A 24,276-nucleotide genomic window follows, 5' to 3' on the forward strand; every position below is an offset into this window, starting at 1 on the left:
TTCTTCTTCTTCTTTTTTTTTTTTTTGTCCTGCACTGTTTGTATTTGGATAAAATTTTAAAATTGTTCAGAAACTTATTGGGAGGAAAAATTCTGGTTATATTTGTGTGTGTAAAATGAAAACCAGACAACAGTCTTATATGGGTTCATGAAAGTATGATTATATAATTTTAAACGTACAATGATAAATTAAAATATTATCAAAATTTTCTAAATATTTACATATACAATGATAACCAAAATATTTTAAATATTTCCAAATAAGCTACCTTCCTTTGTATATTGTCACTAACTTAATTTTAAGTTATCTGGAACAATAATGTAAAAAATAGCAAAAAAGTTATATTACTCTTGATTGGAATCTATGAAAAACTCATGTTTAAAACGTTTTCATGTATTTTTCTCTATCTTGGTGTAGGATGATTATATTTTCATAAATTTAGAGGTACAAATAAACTTTTATTCTCAGTAAATGAAAATGTATAGTTTAAGTGCTCTGACCAATGTATTAGAGTTAGTGACAAAATAAAGTTGATTGAGATTTCAACCACAGAAGCACTACACTTTTCAATAAACACAAGTGTAACATTTCATCTTATTCCATTCTATCATTTAAGACTTAGAATTTTCTTTGGCACCTCTTACACCTGCCTTGCAGAACATGATTTATATTGGTGTTATTTAATTTTTTACTCATGTGTCTCTTAAATGAATCAAATTTTGAAATCTATATGTTGGTTCAGGTTTTAGTTGACATAAAAAATTCATTATAAATTTAACTTGAAAAAAGAAAAACCTATTATTTTCAGTGTATACCATAGGTTTTATTTCCATCACAATTAATTTAAAATACATGGATCATCAGATTTCACATTATTTTTTGTACTTGAGTCATATTTAATTTTAACTATTTTACAGAGTTGCATTAGATTGACATGTATTTATTTTTCTTTATATTTATTGTCCTTGCCCTGGCTAGAACTCTCAGTCTTATGTTGAGTAGAATTGGCTAGAGTAGATCCAGTTTTTTTTCCCCTGATCTTATAGAAAATGCTTTCAGTTTTCATCACTGAGAATGATGTTGGCTATAGGCTTGTCATATATGGCCTTTATTATGTTGAGATACTTATCATATTTTATATAGGTATGGACAGTGATAGGAGGATCTGGCTGTGGAAACAGTAAGAATAATTGTAATTAAAAACTGTCCTTTCCAATATAATATGAATTGTAACAGAGTTTGAACTAGTATTTATTATGCATTCCTATTATCATATTGCTATATTTGAGGATATACTGGTGGTAGACTACATGAAAAGCATAATTTATTATACATTTTCATGAGCATTTTTTAACAATGTTCATTTTAATAATTTAATATATATATAATCATATTTCTGGTAATATTTATTTTAAAATGGAATTAATATGTAGTCAGTAGAAAAATTTACTTTCTCAGATTCAGAGAAGTTTTAAAATATCTCTAGTATTATTCTAAATGACAAATAAAAAACGTATTGCAATTATACTTAGTTGAATGTTGTTTACACCAATGTAATCAGACTTTTAGCTGAAGTTTAAAAGATAGTAGGTTAGAAAGAAATTTGCTTCTTATGTTATCATGCAAAAAGTTAGATATTCTGTAAGCTTAAAAACTTTATGGAGAACCCATCAGATAGTTGAGCTTACTGGGTAACCAGCTAACAAAAGAATAGAGTTACCAGTAGCAGAATTTATTGCTAGGAGAGGGGAAAGAATCCAGGGAGAGGTCCATATGCAAAGAGAAGACCTAAACCTTAGGATGGGCTACATTTTGAGAATCTCTGGCAAACCAACTCCCACCATCAAATAAGGTAGTAATAGATGAATTTGAAGTTTGTGGAACACAGAGGTAATTGTATTATTAACAAAACTATACTTGATGCTAAGCAAAATATAGAAATTATTTTCAGGCAAAATGCCATTTAATTTTACTTGAGTCTTTATTAACCTTCACATGATATGCATTTAAAAGCTATAGACATAGCACAAATGAGCAGGAGAAAATGACTGGTTACAGGGAATCAAAGACATTAGCAGACTCAGATTTGGAAAATGACTTAGATGTTAGAGATATCAGACATGCTATCTAATATAATTCTATGGGTACTAGAGTGAAAGTTATCAACATGTATAAATAAATAAGGAATTTCAACTAAGTCATGAAAACTCAATTTGCTAGAAATAAAAAACAAACAAACAAACCACCAGAGATAAATATGGGCACAGCAGTAGCCTTAACACACTCAAGGAAAGTATTAGTGAACATGCAGATTGATCAACAGAAAATATTCAAAATTACACGTAGAGGAAAAAAAGTGCAGAAACAAAGGAAAGTATTTAAGCTGTATGACTATCAAACAGTCTAAATAACTCTATTTGAAAACTCAGAAGTAAAATAGAATGATGTAAGGGCAGAGGAAGTATATGTAGAGATAATGGCTAAGAGTTATCTAAAATTAATAAAAGACACCAAACCACAGGTTCAAGAGTCTCAGATAACACCAATCAGAATGAGTGGGGCACACACACACACACACACACACACACACACACCATAGAAGGAAACTAAGTAAAACAGTAAATACGAAATGCAAGAACCATTACATTTGGAGAAATGATTTTCAGCAGTCAACATAATAATTTACTTGTGGAGTGTATCAGTTGCTGTGTAGGATGTTAAGTAGCATCCATGGGCTCTAGATGCCAAAGCACCCACTTCTAGTTATGACTATAAAAAATAATCCATGTCCCTGGCTGGGTGGCTCATTTGGGTGAAGAGCCATCCCATCCAACCAAAAGGTCCCAGTCAGGAAATCTATGGGGAGGCAACTGATCAATGTTTCTCTCTCTCTCTCTCTCTCTCTCTCTCTCTCTCTCTCTCTCTCTCTCTCTCTCTCTCTCTCTCTCTCTCTCTCCTTCCTCTGTCTCTAAAATGAATAAAAACATATCCTCCAGTGAGGATTGAAAGTGTACATATTGGTAGTTAAAAATAGTCACAGGGATATAAAGGACAACATAGAGAATATAGTCAATAATAGTTATTGCAATAACTATATGGTGCTAGTTGGGTACTGGAAATATTGGAGAGAACACTTTGTAAAGTGTGTGGGTTTACATTTAATATTGAATTTAAAACATAGAGTGGGTATGCAAAACACAGGAAGAGAAAGAAAACGTAGCTCTCATGGTCAGTTATTGAAATCAATTAACTTCTCTAAGACAAAGGAGCCTAGTGGAGCAAGGTGGCCTGACTCTTTATATATTTGTGTGGTTGATGTGTTCATTCTTCTTCAAAATGGATGCTTCCTTAATTGAATTTTGTCAGGCAGTTGAGTATAAAAAAGAAAAAAAATAATAGTGGCAATGAAGAAAACAGATATACCCTTAGTTAAGCGGCCAGAAGAATTGATAATATATTTATACTGATCAGTAGTTGATAGAAAGGAAGCATAAAAGAGAACATGAATATATTTTCTTTCTTTTGCTTTCACAATTTCAAAAAGCAAGCTAATATTCTTCAACCTCTTATACATCCTTTTATTGATTATCATCACGAGGAATGAATATTGTGTAATAATTAGAAAAATTTCTAGCACATAAGTGCTTAATAAATGTAAACTATTATATAGTTTTCTGACCAATAGGTTCATTGCTTTTATGGTATTTAAAGAATTCTGCTATCGTTTTAGTCAATGTGCCCCACAGGAATTTAGGAGATTTTATAATGTCATAAGAAAGGGAGAATTTATATGAAATATTTGTGTTGTTATGGCAATAATAGGCTGTGACCCAACTATATGATACCAGTGTGTAAGAGTGTAATGCACCATAATATCTAGAAAGAGGCACTTTGGTTGTAAACAGGTTTTTCCCAAATGGGGATAATTTAAAAAACAAATCTCTTGATGGCATTCCATAGAGATTAATCATTATATGTTACACCATACATTGTCTTAGTTTAATTTTTACATATTTTGTTATACCATATAAATTAATAATTGATTTGCAACTTGAGGGACCCTTCCCTGGGAGCTTAAATTACGTACAAGTCTCTAACTGTGTACCACACTTGTCCTAACATCTCCAGCACCAGGGAGGAAATGTCTGGCACTCAGGTTTGTTCGCTACCACTCGGCTCTGGTTACTTGAAAATGAAGATGGACATGATTTCCCTGAAAACATTATTTTAAAGATATATCTAACTCTTTTGTCTGCTAATTAGAGAATGATTTAACAGACCATATTCATGTATACTTCCGGTTTCAAATGCTTTTGTCTTTTAGTATTGAGAGACAGTTGATGGTGAAATGAGAATAATTTCCTCTGGAACACCAAATGTTGATGTGAATGAAGAATACAGAGTAAACAAATGTTAGTCTCTCTCTCTCTCGCTCTCTCTCTCTCTCTCTCTCTCCTCCCTTTCTACTTTGTTTCACACCAATTTTTGTCATGGAATCTAAAATATATCACCGTGGAGGAACTCCCTTATTCTTTTTTTTATATTAATAGAGTGACTTTTCTAATTATTGTTATTTTTTAAAAAATTTATCTTATTGATTTTTTACAGAGAGGAAGAGAGAGGAATAGAGAGTTAGAAACATAGATGAGAGAGAAACAGCGATCAGTTGCCTCTTGCACACCCCCTACTGGGGATGTGCCCACAACCAAGGTACATGCCCTTGACCAGAATTGAATCTGGGACCTTTCATTCCGCAGGCCGAGGCTCTATCCACTGAGCCAAACTGGTTTCAGCTCTAATTATTTTTAATTACCTTTATTTGGATGACCTTGGTTAATAGCATTACATAGGTTTCAAGTGTACGTTTCTGTGATACACTATCTGTATATTGCATCATGTGCTCACCACCCAATGTCAGATCTTCTGTCACCATATATTTGACCCTCTTCGCCCTTTACTGCCCTCCGTCTCCTTCCCTCTGGTAACCACCATCCTTTTCTTACCCTATATTCTGAAGGTTGAATTGATGTGCCTGAGAGTTGGTCATGGACAGATTGTCAGGACATGAGGATTATGGCTGTTCATTAAATGAGGTCTTTAAGATTTATTTCAGTTTACCATAAAATAGTTTCTTATTATCAGCCTACTAGAACATAGGAAGATCTTTTTCCAAGTTAATTTTCTTGATTTAACCATTAAGTGGGCAAATAATTCTGGTGGTTTTTTGTTTGTTTTGTCAAGTAATGAGAAAACCATGACTTTTGGAAGGTGATATGCTTTCATTTTAAAATTAACTCAAGATATAGGTAAAATACCAGGTTATGTTTTCTGTCCAGAATATCTTCACTCAGTTTTCATTACAGTTATGTGTATCACATCATGGGTATAAGAATAAGATTATTTAATTTCTTATGCCTTTCCTTTAAGAATAGGTCTGAAAGGTAGATCTAATTTATATAGAATACACAAATGTAACCACTTTCACAACCAAGTACTTCAGAGAATCTGGGAAAATTCTTCACTTAACCCTTTTTAAAAATGTGTATAAAGAATTAACCTTTCGATTATAGTCTAATTACTGTGATAACATTTAAAATATTTATCACATGTATTCATAGCTTGACAGGTATATCTTCATTTCTGTTTACTTGTATACACCATATTTTTTAGTATCCATCTTTTAAAAATGAACCATCTCCAAAACATAATTTCAAATAGCACAATAGCCTTCTACCCTAGATATGATGCTCCATAGTTTAACAATAGCTCTTTTTCACAATTACATTTTCTGATTGTTAATATTATAAACAATGCTGCAATGTAGCTTTGGATGTAGGTTTTCACAATTTTGTCAATGAGATTAATATATCTTATTAAAATCTCCCATTACAGTATAAGATAGTTTTTATTGTTATTAGGGTTAAGTCTTCTAATATATGCAGCCTAATTATAGTCCAGAAAAATTTAAGACAAGTTCCATCTTCTTGAGTCTTTAATAGCATTGGTCATTGGTATTATAACTGATTAAACCACTTTGCTAAAATGATAATTTTCAGTGTATATTTTAATTTTCTTTTTTCATAATTCAAAATTTAAAGGCTTTTTATGAGCCACAAACCTAAAAAATAGAATTGTGAAGAACTTTGCTTAAAATTTATATTCATGATATATTTAATTAAAGAAAAGTATATATTTTATAGAGCCACACTAAGTATTACTTGGTTGACAGAATTTACATTTTGTCAGATAACAGGAGATAATTTCTTCGTGTCTTTGAAGTGAACATTGAATCTGTTTTGAAATCCATGGAACTACTGAATTTTTATCCATCATCTTACTCTACTGTAATCAAGAAAGGTTGGAATCATTCAATGGTTCTGGTAATATTTAAGTCAATTTTGATCAGTGGGACCACCCAGAAAATATTTTTTATTATGTGCAATATTGTTTCTGTTATATCTCAGAAATACACTGCTCCATAGACATTACTGTTATATTTTCTAAAATTATATGCCTGCTTTTTGTCTCCTTTCTTCTCTTTCTAGAAGCAATGCAAAACTTATCATTTGGTTTTTCGTCTAGACATATGGTGGAAATGGGGGAGGAGAATTGCACTATTTTGACAGAGTTCATTCTTCTTGGATTAACAGATGTTCCTGAGCTGAGAGTCTTTCTTTTCATAGTGTTCCTTCTCATATATGGAGTGACAGTTTTGGGAAATGTGGGGATGATTGCTCTGATCCAGGTCAGCTCTCGGCTTCACACTCCCATGTACTTTTTCCTCAGCCATCTGTCCTTTATAGATTATTGCTATTCCACAATCATTGTGCCAAAGATGCTAGCTAATATTGTAAACGAAGACAAAGCCATCTCCTTCCTGGGATGCATGTTGCAGTTTTACTTATTTTGTGTTTATGCAATCAGTGAAGTGTTCCTGCTGGCTGTGATGGCCTATGACCGCTTTGTGGCCATCTGTAACCCACTGCTCTACATGGTCACCATGTCCCGGGATCTCTGTGTGAAGCTGGTGTCTTGCTGCTACCTTGGTGGGACTATGAGTTCTCTGATTCACTTGTGTTTAGCTCTTGAGATCACATCCTACAGATCAAATGTGATGAACCATTTCTTTTGTGATCTTCCCCCTCTCTTATCTCTTGCTTGCTCTGATGTCTCAATGAATGAACTGCTGCTATACATTGTGGCCTCACTGAATGAGGTCACCACCATTGTGATCATCCTCACCTCCTATTTGTTTATTCTCATCACCATCCTCAGGATGCGTTCTGCAGAGGGAAGACGCAAAGCCTTTTCCACCTGTGCCTCCCACCTCACAGCCATTGTTGTTTTCCACAGTACAATCCTTTTCACTTATTTCCGCCCCAGTACTGGCAATAGCACAGGTAATGTCGAGGTGGCCACAGTGTTCTACACAGTAGTGATTCCCATGCTGAACCCCCTGATATATAGTCTAAGGAACAAGGATGTGAAAGAAGCTCTCAAAAAAGTTGTGAGTTCCAAAATAGTTTCCTGGAGAATATTTTCTTAGCAGGACCTTCATTCACATTTGTGTCTCTGCACTTAACCAGTGCAGGGTTGAGCATATTTCAAAATTTGCACCCTATACATTTGCTTTTATTCAATATAAAATATTTTAAAAGGTATTGGACTGTGAAAACGCCTAAAGATATTTTGTGGTAAAATCACACCTTCTGATCCATTATTGAAAGTACTATTCATTTCAAAATTGAATTATTCTAATTTGACAATGAGGAGTACATCTTTGCCAGTTTATGCACAGAGTGAGATTTCCATATGTATGTATTCTCTTTGTTATTGTTCACTGCTTGCTTCCTTTATTATATATTTGTTGTTTTAATTGCAGTTTCTAATGTTTTTGAAACTTCGGGGACTAATATTTTAAAAATGGAGAACTAGTAATAATTATGTCAGAGAAATCTTAGGAAAGTTAGGTGACAGGTCATGTGTAAAAAGCTTAGGATGATTTATGCATTTAATTAATCCTCTGTTTTTGTTTCTGTTGCTCTGTCTACCTGTCTCTGTTTGCATGTATTTATAGGTTTAGAAAATGTATGCATGCATTTAATAACCATGGTCATGAAGGCAGCATTTCTGTCTTTGGCCTTTTCATCAGTTTATATTTTAAAAAAATATATATTTTCTTGACTTCAGAGAGAAAGGGAGAGGGAGCAAGATATAGAAACATCAGTGATGTGAGAGAATCATTGATCAGCTCCCTCATGCATACCTCCAACTAGGAACTGAGCCAGCCATCCGGGCATGTGCCCTTGACTGGAATCGAACTCAGGGCTCTTCAGTTCATAGGGCAGTGCTTTTTCCACTGAGCAAAACCATGCAAGGGCTATCTTCTACTTCTTATCATCATGCTTATTTTACATTTTCTGGATCAAATGTTTACTGTCACTTATATGTGAACTTGTAGCCTCTTTTTAAGTTCTTTGTTGTATTTTTACTTGTGATGAAATGATCTTTGTTTAACCTTCCTATATGTGTCTAAAACACATTTCTTCATTCAATCCAGATTTATATATACCATTGATAATTTATTTGTACCTTCATTATGTTTATATCAATTTCTATATTATACTAAGTGAAGTCATATGGTGTTTGTTTTTCTCTGACTGACTAATTTCATTAAGCACAATACCATCTACATCTATTTATGTTGTAGAAAACAGAAATATTTTATTCTTTTATTCTATGCCCAAGTAATATTTTATTATATAAATGTGATACTATTTTAATTCACTTGTCTATTAATGCTCAATCAGGAGGAGGGGGGACATGTATTACTTTCTACAATAAATATTTAATTAAAAAAGGATATTTTAAGGAGTATAACAGTAACTTCAACATATATGAAGAAAGAATTAGTAAAATTAAAGATAAAATGAATAATCTAAAGTTACCCAGATATAAAACAAGGAATAAAAATAAACACTTAAGAACTTGGTAACAATATCAAATAGTAAGAATAACTATAATTAAAAACTCAGAAATAAAAGAGAAGGTCCCAGCAGAGGAAATATCTGTAGAGATAATAGCTAAAGGTTTTCTGAAATTAACTAAAGACACCAAACCCAGATTCAAGAAGCTCAGATAAAGCAGAAAGAAATCACACATACATACACATACACAGAGGAAAGGAAAGTAAAAGAGAAAATTGGATAGAAAACCAATATACAGTTGCCCTTTGAACAACGTGGGATTAAGGGTGCTTATATCCATGCAATGAAAAATTTGCATATCACTTTGGCTCCCCCCCAAATTTAATTATCCTCAGTATCTGTTGGTTCAAGGTCCCCTGTGGATACCACAATCTAGAGATGCTCATGTTTTCTGCATAAAATGGCACAGATCAATGCATATAGTTGGCTGTCTGCAGCCAGAGACCTTCATTTGTGTGTGTATGTGGGGGATTAGTGAACCTGCACTGTTGAAGTCCATGGTGTTCAAGGTCAAATTATAATGAGCAGGTCTCTGGGTCTGTTCAACCTCAACACCATTGACCTGAGGCTGTTTTGTGTTTATGTTGCCATCTCCCATTTATTTATTTTAAAAAAGTTCCATCTTTTTGGGATATGAAAATATGTGCTTTATGTTTTCTATTATTTATTTACCAAAAGTAAAGGTCAGGAATTGTTATCTTCATTTAATTTTTTTTATTTTTTACTGTTTCACTTCATTACTGCTGTTATGTGCTCCAAGTGAGTGGTGTAGATGCTTACGTAGGTGGGTTCTGACTTATGGCGGAAAATCGCGTTACATAGCGGGGATAGGAACCGATCTCTGACGTAAGCCGAGGACCTACTGTACTATTCTGTGCAATGCAGGCTGTTTAATAAAACAACAGTAGTTAATACCCAAATTACAAAACATGGTGTTTTTCTTCGTGTAAGGTACATGTATATGGCAACATCAAACCACAGATCATTAAAAATTAAACAGGTGAATGTTCAAGTATTTTTGGACAAAGCTACCAGAGCTATTACTTTCAACAAATGATGAAGAGTAATTGGCTATTCCTATGTAAAAAGATGAACGGAAATCTATACTTCATTTCATTTACAAACACTAACTAAAAATGGATCATAGACACAATGAGAACCAAAGGCACAAGTTACATATCTGACGGGAGGTTTATAATATGTGAAGAACACTTGCAACTAGAGCATAGAAAGTCAAACAGGCAAAACATTTGCATAAGACATTTCACCGAAGAAGAATGGGTTTAAGGTGCCTCAATTGCAGAAAACCCAGAAAACTTGAAGAAATCCTTCAAACCAACAGCATCCCAAGTTATTTCTATATTGACCCACACATATATGCCCATGGGGGTAACACATGAAATATGGGCAGGTGAGAGGTGTTTTTTTTTTTTTTAATTGTGAAAGATTATGTGAGAATGGAGAACCAGAATTTTTCCTCAGCCTAGGACGTTGTCTCTGACACGTCAAGTTTAGGAGAATATTGTATGATATTTTAGAATATAAAATTGATTTACTTAAAATTACCTTGTAACTATATACATTCTTTGAGAAGTTTACGTGTACACTCAGTATACATACAGACCAGTAGTGGCCAACTTCGACAGTAGACAGTGAGAAGAAGCGCACACGCACAACAGATCACTGAAAGGGTCCCAGTTCATGGCCCCAGCATTGGACATGCATTAGGGAAATGCAGCCTCAGTCTTGGCTTGTCACAAAGGGGAAAAACCAGAGTTGCATGAGACCCTTTTCTGCGATGTATTTAGAATTTATTCAAGTTACAAGTCAGTGCTTGTGCCTCCATCATCTCCTTTGGAATAGAGACCTAGAAACAAGATTACTCTCTCGACTGAAATGAGTCAATATTGTGTAATATTGTATTTAGAATAGGTTCTAACATATAACAAGTGCCCAAGAAGTGCAAACTTAGTTTTCTGACCAGTAGGTTATCTTCTACCTAGCATTTTAAAGGAATTCTGGTGTGGCTTCAGTCATTGTACTTTGCTGAATTTAGGAAATTTTGTAATAGTATAAAAATGGGAATTAATGAGAAACATTCCTGTGATTTCATTATGGCAATGTGATCTGTGACCCACACATATGACACTAGGATGGAATGTCATACAACACTATGAAATCTGCAAGGATACATGTTTGATTTTAAACAACTGTTTCATAAAATAGGACATTAACAAATGTTCTGTATACTATACCATAGGGATTAATTATGTGTCTTATACTACATGAAGTATTAGTTGAATTTTAATTTATTTTTATAGCTCTAAAGATTAGTAATTGATTTGGAACTTAAGGGGCCCATTCCTCAGGGGTAGCAATTACAATATAAGTTGCTGTGTTCTACATTTATTCTAACATCTCCAGCACCACAGAGGAACTGTCTGTCACTCAGATTTGTTAGCCAGATCTAGGCTTCGATTCCTTGAAAGTGGAAATGGATATATTTCTCCAGAAAATAAACTAGGTAAGTTTAACTCATCTGTCTTCTATTTAGAGAAGGATTTCACAGACCATATACCTGTGCACTTACTGATTCAAATGTTTTTTTCTCTTTTAGTATTGAGAGAGAATTGATGGTGAAATTAGAACAATTTCCTTTGGAACACCAAACGTTGATGTATGTGAAAGAACACAAATGGTATTCTCTCTCTCCCTCTCCCACTCCCTCTCTCATTCTCTTTTTTACTTTCTTCACACTAGTTTCTCTCATGGAATTGAGAGATTCCTAATTGTCACCCTAAATATGATGGTTGAATTTATGTGTCCTTGTGTTGTTCATGGGGGAATCAGGACATGTAGATTCTCTCTGCTCAGTAAATGAGGTGAATTCTTTTAGTTTTTTTTTTTTGTTTGTTTTTTAGTTTTTGTTTTACCATAAACTAGTTTCTTACTATTAGCCTAGAACATTAGGAAGAAGGACTTCCAAGTTGATTTTCTCATTTTTAACTCTGAAGTGGGTTAATAATTCAGATTCATTTTGGGGGCAATGGGTGGGTCAAGTAATGAGAAAATCATGATTTCAGCAAGATATTTTGTTTTCATTTTTAAAAAATTAGTTCAAGATATGGATAAAATACCAGATTATGCTCTCAGTCCAGAATCTCCTCACTCAGTTTTCATTATATTTATGTATACGAAGCCATGGGTACTCCTCTAGGAAAGAGGACAGAGAATAAAATTTTTCATCTTTCATATGACTTATTGCTAAAGGACTGGTCTGATTGTAGATGGGACCCATAGAACATATATTGTAAATAATTCCCCCAACCAACTGTTGGAGAGAATTTAGGAAAGTTTTCACTTACCTCTTTCTCGATGTGGGTAAAGGATTTATCTTTTATGGTTGTAGCCAAATAAAAGTGATAACATATTCTATCTACCACAAGTATCCATACCCCAAAGTATATATTACATTTAAATTTAAATATACACACCAACTGTACTAAATTTTTAAAAAAGTAACCATCTCCACAAGATAATTTTAAATAACACAACTTTCTGCCTTAGATATGATATAGTATAGTTTAACAATTGCACTATTTTGACAATATTTTTTCCCATTGTCAAAATAATAAACAATGCTGCAATAAAGTTTTGGATACAGTTTTTCACAATTTGTACATGTAATTAAACATTTCTTCTAAAACATTTTTTTTAGCTTACTAAGAATGAAATTTCTTATAAATATATCATGTCAGGGTTATATGCTACCTACTAGCTTTCTAGAAAATTTTATATAGGGGTTATATCTTTCTGAGACTTTATTGGTATTAATCACTACAATTATATTAAATTAGGTCACTTTGTTAAATTGACAAGTTAGAAGTCATGATGAATTTTATATATATTAATTTTTTTTCATTCTCCTAAATTCCAAATTTCAAGAGTGTTTATAAGTCACTAATCTCAAAGAGATTTGTCATTTTCCAACAAGGAATCCCTGTAGCACCTCACCTGCTGAAACCTTATGCTGCTGACAAGCTCACCTTAAAAATTAGAGTATATTATGTAGGGTCACGATAGCTGCAGTCTTACTTAAACAGAAATTATTATGTTTTTCAAGAAACAGGAGTTGGTCTCATGTGGCTTCAAAGTATATTATTGAATCTATGTCATGGTCCATCAAACACATAAGTAAATTCATCACCTCAATTTCTTGTGGTAGATAACTATTGGGAATCATACAGGTTTTTGCTGATACCTTAGATTTGATCAGGGAGATATGCTGTCACACTGAACATATAGAATTATCTGCTAATTATATTTCAAATATGCTGTGTCTGACATTGATATGATATTTTTATTCACTGTGTCTGACATCAATGTGATATTTTTCTTAAGCTAATATGACAATGAGGTAAAGGGGGTGGAGAGAGGTGGAGGGAGTTAATGGAGGGGAAAAAATGGAGATAGCATTAATATTTTCAACAATAAAGATTATTTAAAAAAAAACAAAAAAAACTTTATTGTTTTCTAAACCTGACAGATGGTGAAAATGGGGCAGGGGAACTGCACCACTGTGACTGAATTCATTCTTCTTGGATTATCTGATGTCCCTGAGCTGAGAGCCTTTCTCTCCCTGCTGTTCCTTCTGATCTATGGTGTCACGGTTTTGGCCAACCTGGGCATGATCGCGCTGATTCAGGTCAGTTCTCGACTTCACACTCCCATGTACTTTTTCCTGAGCCACCTGTCCTTTGTGGACTTTTGCTACTCCACAATCATCGTTCCAAAGATGTTGTTCAACATGCTAAACAAGGATAAAACCATCTCCTTCCTGGGGTGCATGGTGCAGTTTTATTTATTTTGTGCTTATGGAATCACTGAGTTCTTCCTGCTGGCCGTGATGGCCTATGACCGCTTTGTGGCCATCTGTAACCCACTGCTCTACATGGTCACCATGTCCCGGAAGCTCTGCGTGGAGCTGGTGTCTTGCTGCTACCTTGGTGGGACTGTGTGTTCTCTGATTCACTTGTGTTTAGCTCTTGAGATCCCATCCTTCAAATCTAATGTGATTAACCACTTCTTTTGTGACCTACCCCCAATCTTGAACCTTGCCTGCTATGATGTCTCTATAAATGAACTCATGGTGTTCATTGTGGTCACTTGCATTGAGATCGTCACCATAGTGATCATCCTCACCTCCTACTTGTTTATTCTCATCACTATTCTGAGGATGCACTCTGCAGAGGGAAGGCACAAAGCCTTTTCCACCTGTGCCTCCCACCTCACAGCCATCAGTATCTTTCAGGGAACAATCCTTTTCACTTATTGCTGGCCTAGTTCTGGCACCAGTGCGGATACTGACAAGGTGGCCACAGTGTTCTATACAGTAGTGATTCCCATGCTGAACCCCCTGATCTATAGTGTGAGGAACAAGGATGTTAAAGAAGCTATCAGAAAAGTGGTGAGCTCCAAAATGTTTTCCTGGAGAATATTTTCTTAGTAGGACCCAGGGTCCCATTATAGAGGCTATTGTGGGGTGAATTGGTTGGTTGCTGTGTTATAGAGTAGAGAGAACAGCCGGGGGTCAGGTCTTTACATGTGTCTTTTACATTCAATTTTATTTATTTTCTCAATTGACCGGGATCTGTTTGAATACATTTCAAAATTTGCAGCTTTGGTCTTTGCTTTTATTTAATCTAAAAAAAAGATGGATCTCTTATCTTTTGAACCAGCCTGGATAGACCTAGAGAGTCTTGTACTGGAATAGACTGGAATCTCAGAGGGAAGGTGGGAAGAGATCAACCAAAGAAATTGTATGCAGATATAAATCACTTAGGAAAACAGACAACAGGGTGGTGGAAACCTAGGGAGGTGGGCTGGAACTGGTTAGAAGAGATCAAGGGGGAAAAGATGACATATGTAATACTTTCAACATGAAAGATTTTAAGAAATAAAATGTTTTAAATATTTTTGGGTATTGGACTGCTAAGATACACACATTTTGCTTGCTCTAAAAGCTGCATAAGATTAATGGAAAACTCTTGAGAAATAGTTTCTGACCTATTATGGCAAGTATGATTCATTTGAAAATGGAACTCCTCTTATTTTCCAAGGAAGAATCACCTTTGTCAGTTTATGCACAGAGTGAGAACCCCCATATATGTGTCTATTCTGTTTGCTGTTCACTGCTTACTTCCCTCATTATTTTTGTTGTTTGTCATTGCAGTGTCTAATGTCTTTGGAACTTCAGAGAGTAATATTTAAAAAATAGAAACAATAATTATTCCTCAGAAATGTTGGGGAAATTATAATAAGTTATATGTTATGTGTAAAGCACATAGAACAACTTATGGCACTTAATTAGTTCCCTGTTTCTATCTCTATTGCTCTATCTGTCTCAGTGTGCATGTGTGTGTGTGTATATATATATGTTTATAAAATGTACACATGCATTTAATAACTATGGTCATGAGGGGCAGCATTTCTGACCTTGGCCTTTTTAATCACTTTGTTTTTTACTTATCATCATGCTTATTTTACAACTTGTGGATCAAACATTTACTGTGACTTATAGGTGGACATAAGACTTTATGCTCTTTATTTTTACTGTTGGTGAAATAAATGACCTTTGTTTATCCTTCCTTTATGGGTCTAAACTATAATTTTTCACTCAATCCTGATTTATATGCACTGCTGATAATTTATTCTTTTAGTATGTTTATGTCAATTTCTACATTATCTTTACTTAGTCAATGAAGCTTCTCTCATCTATCTATCTATCTATCTATCTATCTATCTATCTATCTATGCTTAAGCGACCTTTACGAACAAAAAATCAGAATGGCACGTATCCAGCACTGATTGACACAGTGAGCATAGGCAAAGTCATGCTCCTTTTCAAGCCTTAGTTTTTTCCACCTACAAAACGGGGATGGTAATAATCATAATGATACTATTTCATGATGTAAGGATTCAAAAAGACAATGAAAGTAAAGTGCATAGAATAGTGCCTGATTTTATGTACCTCCTGCAGTCCCTTACCCCCAACCATCCGCCAGCCTCTAGGGGCCCCAACCCCTTACCTGCTGGGCCCCGATTGGTGGCCAGGCCAAGGAACACCACTTGTGTATGAATTCATGCACTGGGCCTCTAGTATCTTATATAATAAAAGCCTACTTTGCAAATAGACTAAAGGATGGAAAGACTTGTCGCTATGACATGCACTGACCACCAGGGGGGTAGATGCTCAACCCAGGAGCTGCCCCCTGGTGGTCAGTGTGCTCTTGCCTTGGAAGCACCACTTGGCTGACCAGGATGAGCAGCTACTCCTGCAGTGGGAACAGCTGCTTAGAGGGTGGGTCCATAACTACTCAGCTGACCAGGATGAGCAGCACTCTCACAGCGGGCTAATCCCTGCAGGCCACACCCCTTACCAGTGCACAAATCCCTTGCACAGAACCTCTAGTCTATCATAATGTTAGAAAAACAATAAGTTTGATTTTATAAAAAAAAGATTTGTGACTTGACCATGAATTTTAAAATTTGACTAGTAATTTAAACTTTTTCATTGCTCAGATTTAATCATTGAACAATAGTGATAACCTCTTAGCATTAAGCTGACATTATTAATTTTAAATATATTTTTATTGATTTCAGAGAGAAAGGGAAAGGGAGAGAGAGAAAAAAAAAACATCAATCATGAGAGAGATCTAGCCCACCTTCCTGCATGCTCCACATTGCATGCCTCACACTGAGGATCTAGTGAAATGCCCAACAGGGGATGAGTGGTTAAAAATACTGTGGTACATTTACACAACATAATACTATGCATCTGTAAAAAAGAAACCCTAACCCTAACCATAACCCTAACCCTAACTCTTACCATTAGCAATGGCATGGAAGGACCTGGAGAGTATTATGATAAGCAAAATAAGCCAGTCAGAGAAAGGTATGTACCACATGACCTCATTCATATGTGGAATCTAATGAACAAAATGAACTGATGAACAAAATAGATCCAGAGACATAGAAGCTTGGGACAGGCTCATGTATTTCATAGGGAAGGCAGGAGTGATTAACGGGGGAACCTATATGCAATAGATTCTACATATAACAAGAACCCAAGAAGTGGCAATTAATAGTTTTCTGACCAGGAGGTTATTTCCTTCCTAAAATTTGTGTGGCTTTAGTCTTTGTAACTTGCTGGAATTTAGGAGAGCTTGTAATATTTTAAGAAATGGGGATTAAAATGAATGAGAAACATTCCTGTGTCTTCATTATGGCAATGTGATCTGTGACCCACACATATGACACTAGGATGGAATATCATACAGCACCATGAAATCTGGGAGGAGACTTATTTGCTTTCTAACAATTGTTTCACAAATTACGGCATATAAAAAGATCCTGATGATATTCCTTAGAGATTAATTATTCATGTGTCTGATACCACATGAAGTACTAGTTGAATTTTAATTTATTTGTATAGCATAAATAACTAATGATGGAATTGGAGCTATAGGGAACCATTCCTCAGGGGTTAAAATTACAGTAGCAGTCTCTTACTGTTAAAATTACATATAAGTATCTAACAGGGTATTACATTTATCCCAACATCTCCAGCAACACTGAAGAACTATCTGTCACTCAGGTTAGTTAGCTAGAGCTAGGTAGGCTCTGGTTATTTCATAGTGGAAATGAATATATTTTCCCAGCAAACAAATATGTAGGATAAGTTTAACTCATCTGGCTTCTACTTAGAAAATGATTTCATAGATCTTATTCCTGTGCACTTACTGATTCAAATGTTGGTTTGTCTTTTAGTATTGACAGACCATTGATAGTGAAATTAGAATAATTTCATCTGGAACACCAAACATTGATGATGTATGTGAAAGAATACAGAGGAAACAAACGGTATTCTCCCTCGCCTCTCACTTTCTCTCTGTCTCATTTTTGTCTTTCTCCACAACAATTTCTGTCATGGAATTGAGAGCTTCCTAATTGTCACTCTAAATCTGAGGGTTGAATTTATGTGTCCCCTGATTTGGGAAAAAGGGATATGTAAAATTTGCCTGCTCAGTAAATGAAATGAATTCTTTTAAATTTGTTTTGTGTTTACCGTAAACTATTGTAGTTTCTTATTATCAGCCTGAAACATTAGGAAGAAGTGTTTCCAAGATGACTTTTCTGTTTGAATTCTGAAGTGGGTTATAATTCAGATTTTTGGAGAGGTCAAGTAATGAGAAAACGGTGACTTCTGCAAGGTCTTATGTTTTCACTTCTTTAGTTTAAGATATGGAGATTTTCAGTCCACTATCTCTTCACTCAGTTTTCATTACAGATATGTGTATGAACTCATGGGTATACTCACAGCAGAGAATAAGATCTATCATTTTCACATATGACTTTTCTTTAAAGAGAGGTTTGAAGGGAAAATGGGACCTTATAAAACATACAAAGTAACTACTTTCCCAACCAATTATTAGAGAGAATTGTAGAATTGTAGAAAGTTTTCACTTACCTCTTTCTCAATATGGGTAAAAGATTTATCTTTATCTTTTAGGGCTTGTAGCTAAATCAAAGTAATAGCATCTGTCAATTCCAATATATATGTATATATTCTGACCTCAACATATACATTTTATTTAAATCTACATATATACACCAAGCATACTAGTTTATTTTTTATAAGAATAACCAACTCCACAATATTTTAAATACTATAACATAACTTTCTGATTTAGATCTGATATAATATAGTTTAAAAATTGCTCTATTTTGATAATTATTTTTCCACATTGTGAATATAATAATGCCACAGTGTAATTTTAAGTATAGTTTTTATAACTTGTAAATGGAATTAAAGATGTCTTACAATATCATAGTAAAAATAAAATCTCTCATAAATATATTATGTAGCTTTTATTATTGTCATAAATAAGGATATATGTTGCCTAATTGCTTTCCAGAAAAATGTATTCAAGAAGTTATATTTTTCTGAGTTATTATTGATATTGATTACTACCATTATAATTAATTAAGTCACTTTGTTAAATTAACAAGTGAAAATGATGATGGATTTCAGTACATATTTTAAATGTCTCTTCTTTCATTTTGCATGACTAAAAATTTAGGGTCCAGATGAACCACTAATGTCAGAGATTTGTCACATTTCCCAACAAGAAAACTGTACAGGACCTCACCTGCTAAAACCTTGTGCTACTGAAAGACTGACCTAAAAATGTTAGTATAAATTACTTAAGATCATAGTAGCTGTAATCTTACTGGAACAGAATTAATTACATTTTGGGGTAACAGGAGTTGATTAATGTTTTTTTCAAAGTTTATCATTGGATCTATTTCAAAGACCATAAAAACAGAGTTAATTCATTAACTCAATGTCTTGTGGTAGATAACAGTAGGGAACCACACAGGTGTCTGCTGATACTTTCAATTTGATGAGGGATATCTCCTGACCCTGAACATTTTGAATTATTTGACAATTCTATTTCAAATGCATTGTGTTTGACATCATTTTGTATTTTTCTTCAATATAAATGTGAGCTTTCTTTATGATTTCTATTTCAGAAGACACACAAAACGTATCATTTGGCTTTCTAAACCTGACAGATGTGGAAATGGGGCAGGGGAACTGCACCACTGTGACAGAGTTCATTCTTCTTGGATTATCTAATGTCCCTGAGCTGAGAGTCTTTCTCTCCCTGCTGTTCCTTCTGATCTATGGAGTTACGGTTCTGGGCAACCTGGGCATGATCGCGCTGATTCAGGTCAGCTCTGGACTTCACACTCCCATGTACTTTTTCCTGAGCCACCTGTCCTTTGTGGACTTTTGCTACTCCACAATCATCGTTCCAAAGATGTTGTTCAACATGCTAAACAAGGATAAAACCATCTCCTTCCTGGGGTGCATGGTGCAGTTTTATTTATTTTGTGTTTATGGAATCACTGAGGTCTTCCTGCTGGCCGTGATGGCCTATGACCGCTTTGTGGCCATCTGTAACCCACTGCTCTACATGGTCACCATGTCCCGTTGTCTCCGTGTGGAGCTGGTGACTTGTTGCTACCTCTGTGGGACTGTGTGTTCTTTGATTCACTTGTGTTTAGCTCTTGAGATCCCATCCTTCAAATCAAATGTGATTAATCATTTCTTTTGTGATCTGCCCCCTCTCTTGTCTCTTGCGTGCACTGATGTCTTTATGAATGAACTGCTCCTATACATTGTAGCTACTTTCAATGAGATCATCACCATTGTCATCATCCTTACTTCCTACTTGTTTATTCTCATCACCATCCTCAGGATGCACTCTGCCGAGGGAAGACACAAAGCCTTTTCCACCTGTGCCTCCCACCTCACAACCATCATTGTCTTACAGGGAACACTCCTTTTTTCTTATTGCCGGCCCAGTTCTGGCAACAGTGTGGATACTGAGAAAGTGGCGTCAGTGTTTTACACTGTAGTGATTCCCATGCTGAACCCACTGATCTACAGCTTGAGGAACAAGGATGTGAAAGAAGCTTTCAAGAAAGTTTTGAGGAGCTCTTTTCTTAGCTAATGCAGGGTTTCATCAGAGATGTTTAAAGAGAGCTTTTTGGGGTGGATATTACAGAAAAGCAAAAGAAGGGATTTTATATGCTCGAGATCTATCCATGCTTCTGTCTTATTAAAGCCATATTTTAATAACATTTTTGCCTGTATTTATTTTTTGATCAATTAATTCATTGAAATTTATTGGTGTGACATCCTATATAATAAGGAGCTAATATGCTAATTAGACCAAACAGCAGAATGACTGTCTGGACGACCTTCTGGACAAAGCTGGAGCTGCAAGGGCTGGCTGGAGCTGAGAGGGGCTTGTGAGAGCCAGTGAGGCAGCCAAGGATGTGAGGGCCAAGCCCCCTTGCACGAATTTTGTGCATTGGGCCCCTAGTTGGTTAATAAAATTATATAGGTTTTGCCCTAGTTGGTTTGGCTCAGTGGATAGAGCATTTGCCTGTCAACTGAAGGGTCAAGGGCTTGATTCCAGTTAAGGGCACATGCCTGGGTTGCTGGCTTGATCTCCAGTAGAGGGTGTGCAGGAGGCAGCCAATCAATTATTCTTTTTCAATATTGATGTTTTTTTTATCTCTCTGTCTCCCTCTCCCCTCCTCTTTGAAATCAATAAAATATATTTTAAAAAAAATTATATAGGTTTCAAGTGTACAATTCTGATACATTATCCTTTTACCCACCACCCTAAGTCAAATCTTGTCCATCACCATATATTTGACACTCTTTACCCTTTAATACACTACACATCTCTCCCTTTAGTAACCACCATGCCGTCTGGTTGTCTACTAGTTTTTGTTAGTTTTTCTTATTTGTTCATTTGTTGCTTTCAGTTTAAAGCCATATCTTATTATTTTTATTGGCTAGTTCAGCTGTATCTGATACCTTTGCTATATTCTCCAATATCTAGTTGCTTTGAATGGGTTTTGGATGTGATATTGTTAACATGAATTTTTTGTTTTTAATATATTCAAATATATATCAATATATTTCTAGCAAAGTACACATAGACACATGTCTTTATCAACCTTACTGAATACAGCTATTTTTATTAAACTGACTTCATTTTTTTTAACAAGACATCAGTATACATTTGTCTCATATTATGTTTTCTCATGAAAAGTTATAGTAAATTTCCTATATGTTTGTATGTATTTGGGGTATTAGTTTTCAGGAATTATAATTATTTTATTTTTTAGTACCCTTTTTATTGCAAGATTATAATTTTAAAACTTTTAAAACCTTTTTTTTTGCAAAATATAGATAATAACACTCTAATATAATAACATTTTCATAAAAATTAAAAGTTCTATCTTAGTTCTTAGCATAATAGATGGTATAACTGATTAATACATTATCAACTGTTTTTGCTAGTTTTTACTTTTACCTTTTGTTCTCTCTTTTACTTTAAAACTGGATTAAGCAAGTAGATCATGCTTTTGATTCCATACCTTTTTAAAGTTTCTATGTCTTTGTTAATTTTTTAAAAATTCACTTTGGCTTATACTTTCTAAATCTAGTATATTCTAAACCTATTGTATTAGTTTCCTAAGGCTAATGAACAAAATTACTGCAAATTTGGTGGATTAAATAATAGATCTTACTTCTTTTGTGGTTCTGCAGTTCATAAATTTGAAATCAATATCATTGGGTCAAAATCAAGGATCAGAAGACTAACAGCACTCTTTCTGGGGCTAGAGGGCAACCTTTATCTCTTTCAGCTTCTGGTGGCTGCAGACATCCTTGACTTATGAACCAAATCTTTTTTGAGGGGTGGTATAGCAAAGGGAGATATTTAATGAAGAACAAGTACAGACTCCTACATGGGGAAATAGATTCTCACAGCACAGACTCCAATGTGGGAACAGGGAAAGAGTCCCCGTGACCATATTTTTAATATTAAAGGCTAGCATCTTCAAACCATACTATGTTCCAGTTTTGGTACATCTTCTCATGAAAGTGTGTGTGTGTGTGTGTGTGTGTGTGCGTGTGTGTGTGTGTGTGTGTGTGTGTGTGTATGTGTATGAAACAACCTTTGGCTTTTATATTCTAAGGACATCTGTGATGGCATCTAGAGAGCACCCGATAATGCAGAATAACCTCCTCATCTCAGTGTCATTAACCTAATCACATTTCTAAACAATGTTTTTTTTTAGTGAGGTGGCACTTTCAGGTTCTAGGGATTAGAACCTGAAATATATGAGAGTATATTTTAAAGCTTAACACACCCATCTGTTTAAGGCTAAATCATAATTTACCTTTTCTATGTTTCTACAATGTTTCATTTGTTTTATTATTTCTTAACATGTCCTTTGGTATTTGTTATTGTTCATGTATTTATTAAGGTCCCTTATTCAATGCAATATAATAAATAAGAGCACTTGACCTGAGATAACACACCTGGGGGCCAATTTAGATCTTGATGAGTGACTTTGAGGAAGATGCTCAAATTTACTTAATCTTGGGTCTCTCAAATATAAACTGGGGATAACCTGACAGCCTCAAAGAGTTATTGTTGAACTTAAGTATAACATAATGCAAGGACCTGGCCCATAAAATACACTCTTATGAATGTTTCTTAATAAGGACATTTTGAGAGCAAGGGTTATTTAAAATATTCCATTATTACTGGCAAAGACAGCTACTCAGTGTTTAAGTAAGTACTAAAAGAATGAAGATTTGTTCTACTTAATGATAAAAAATGTCATGGTTCTACATTGGTTTTTGAATACCATTTTATTTTTTGTTAATCCTCACTAAACGATATTCCCCCCCCCCCCTTTTTTTTTAGAGGGAGTAAAAGGGAGGTGAGGAGGAGGAGAGAAGAGAGAAACATCAATGTGAGATAGCCACATCAATTGGTTTGTCTCCCACACATGCCCCAAGGGGGGCAGGGAAGCTGCATCCCAGATAATGCCTTTGACTGAAATCAAACCCATGACCCTTCGGTTGGCAGGCCAACACTCTAACCTAGGGGTGTCGAACTCAATTAGAGAAGGGGCCAAAATCTAAAATCCAGCCTAAATCGCGGGCCGAATGGTTTACTGAACAGTCATAAACTGTCATTGTGATGGAAACGCAGCGGAGTGCAGTGATGACAGCGCGGTGCAGGCCACATTGCAAGGCCTGGCGGGACAGATTTGGCCTGCGGGCCTTGTGTTTGACACATGTGCTCTAACCACTGAGAAACACCAGACAGCACTCAAATACTTTCAGTGGAGTGAGATTTCCCTTATCACCTATGAGAATTGCATTTTAAGATGAAAGGAGAAAATAGTTTATCTTTGGTTTTCTAATTAGAATAGGGTTTTCCAACCTTACTACTTGTAACATTTAGGGCCAGACAATTCTGTTCTATAGGGTTTTTCCTGTGCATTAGGGGGTATTTAACAGCATCCGTGGCCCCTACCCATTAGATGTTTGATCCATCCTTCGTCACATTTGTGACAAGCAAAAATGTCTCCAGATATTGTTAAATCTCCCCTAGAAAGCAAATCCTGATCTGGATTCACTAACCTAGAGTGTGTCAATATGCTTGAGCTCTGGTCTCTCAGAAGAACCTTCAGTATTGAACTTCTCTGTATTTAAGAACATTTACCAAACCCCAGGCCCTCAAATTTTAGCCAGTTACTAATTTGATCTCTCTCCAGAATCTATCATGTCTTTTTTCAGAGATCTTTGATTGTAGGGCTTTAGGGACACAGAGTTATTCTT

At 35.0% G+C, this 24,276-nt stretch overlaps 3 protein-coding genes across 3 annotated transcripts; all 3 read left to right on the forward strand.

Annotated features, from left to right (window-relative positions):
• The first annotated feature begins 6,595 nt into the window (after positions 1 to 6,595).
• Positions 6,596 to 7,546, forward strand: LOC118713080 (olfactory receptor 5L1-like). Its single transcript, XM_036427441.1, has one exon. It carries the CDS (start codon positions 6,596 to 6,598, stop codon positions 7,544 to 7,546), a length of 951 nt encoding a protein of 316 aa, XP_036283334.1.
• A 5,996-nt stretch (positions 7,547 to 13,542) lies between these two features.
• LOC118713081 (olfactory receptor 5L1-like) lies at positions 13,543 to 14,493 on the forward strand. Its single transcript, XM_036427442.1, has one exon. It carries the CDS (start codon positions 13,543 to 13,545, stop codon positions 14,491 to 14,493), a length of 951 nt encoding a protein of 316 aa, XP_036283335.1.
• Positions 14,494 to 19,633: 5,140 nt separating this feature from the next.
• Positions 19,634 to 20,569, forward strand: LOC118713082 (olfactory receptor 5L2-like). Its single transcript, XM_036427443.1, has one exon. It carries the CDS (start codon positions 19,634 to 19,636, stop codon positions 20,567 to 20,569), a length of 936 nt encoding a protein of 311 aa, XP_036283336.1.
• The last annotated feature ends 3,707 nt before the right edge of the window (positions 20,570 to 24,276 follow it).

The sequence above is a fragment of the Pipistrellus kuhlii genome, unplaced genomic scaffold, assembly GCF_014108245.1.
Source record: "Pipistrellus kuhlii isolate mPipKuh1 unplaced genomic scaffold, mPipKuh1.p scaffold_m20_p_9, whole genome shotgun sequence".
NCBI lineage: Eukaryota > Metazoa > Chordata > Mammalia > Chiroptera > Vespertilionidae > Pipistrellus > Pipistrellus kuhlii.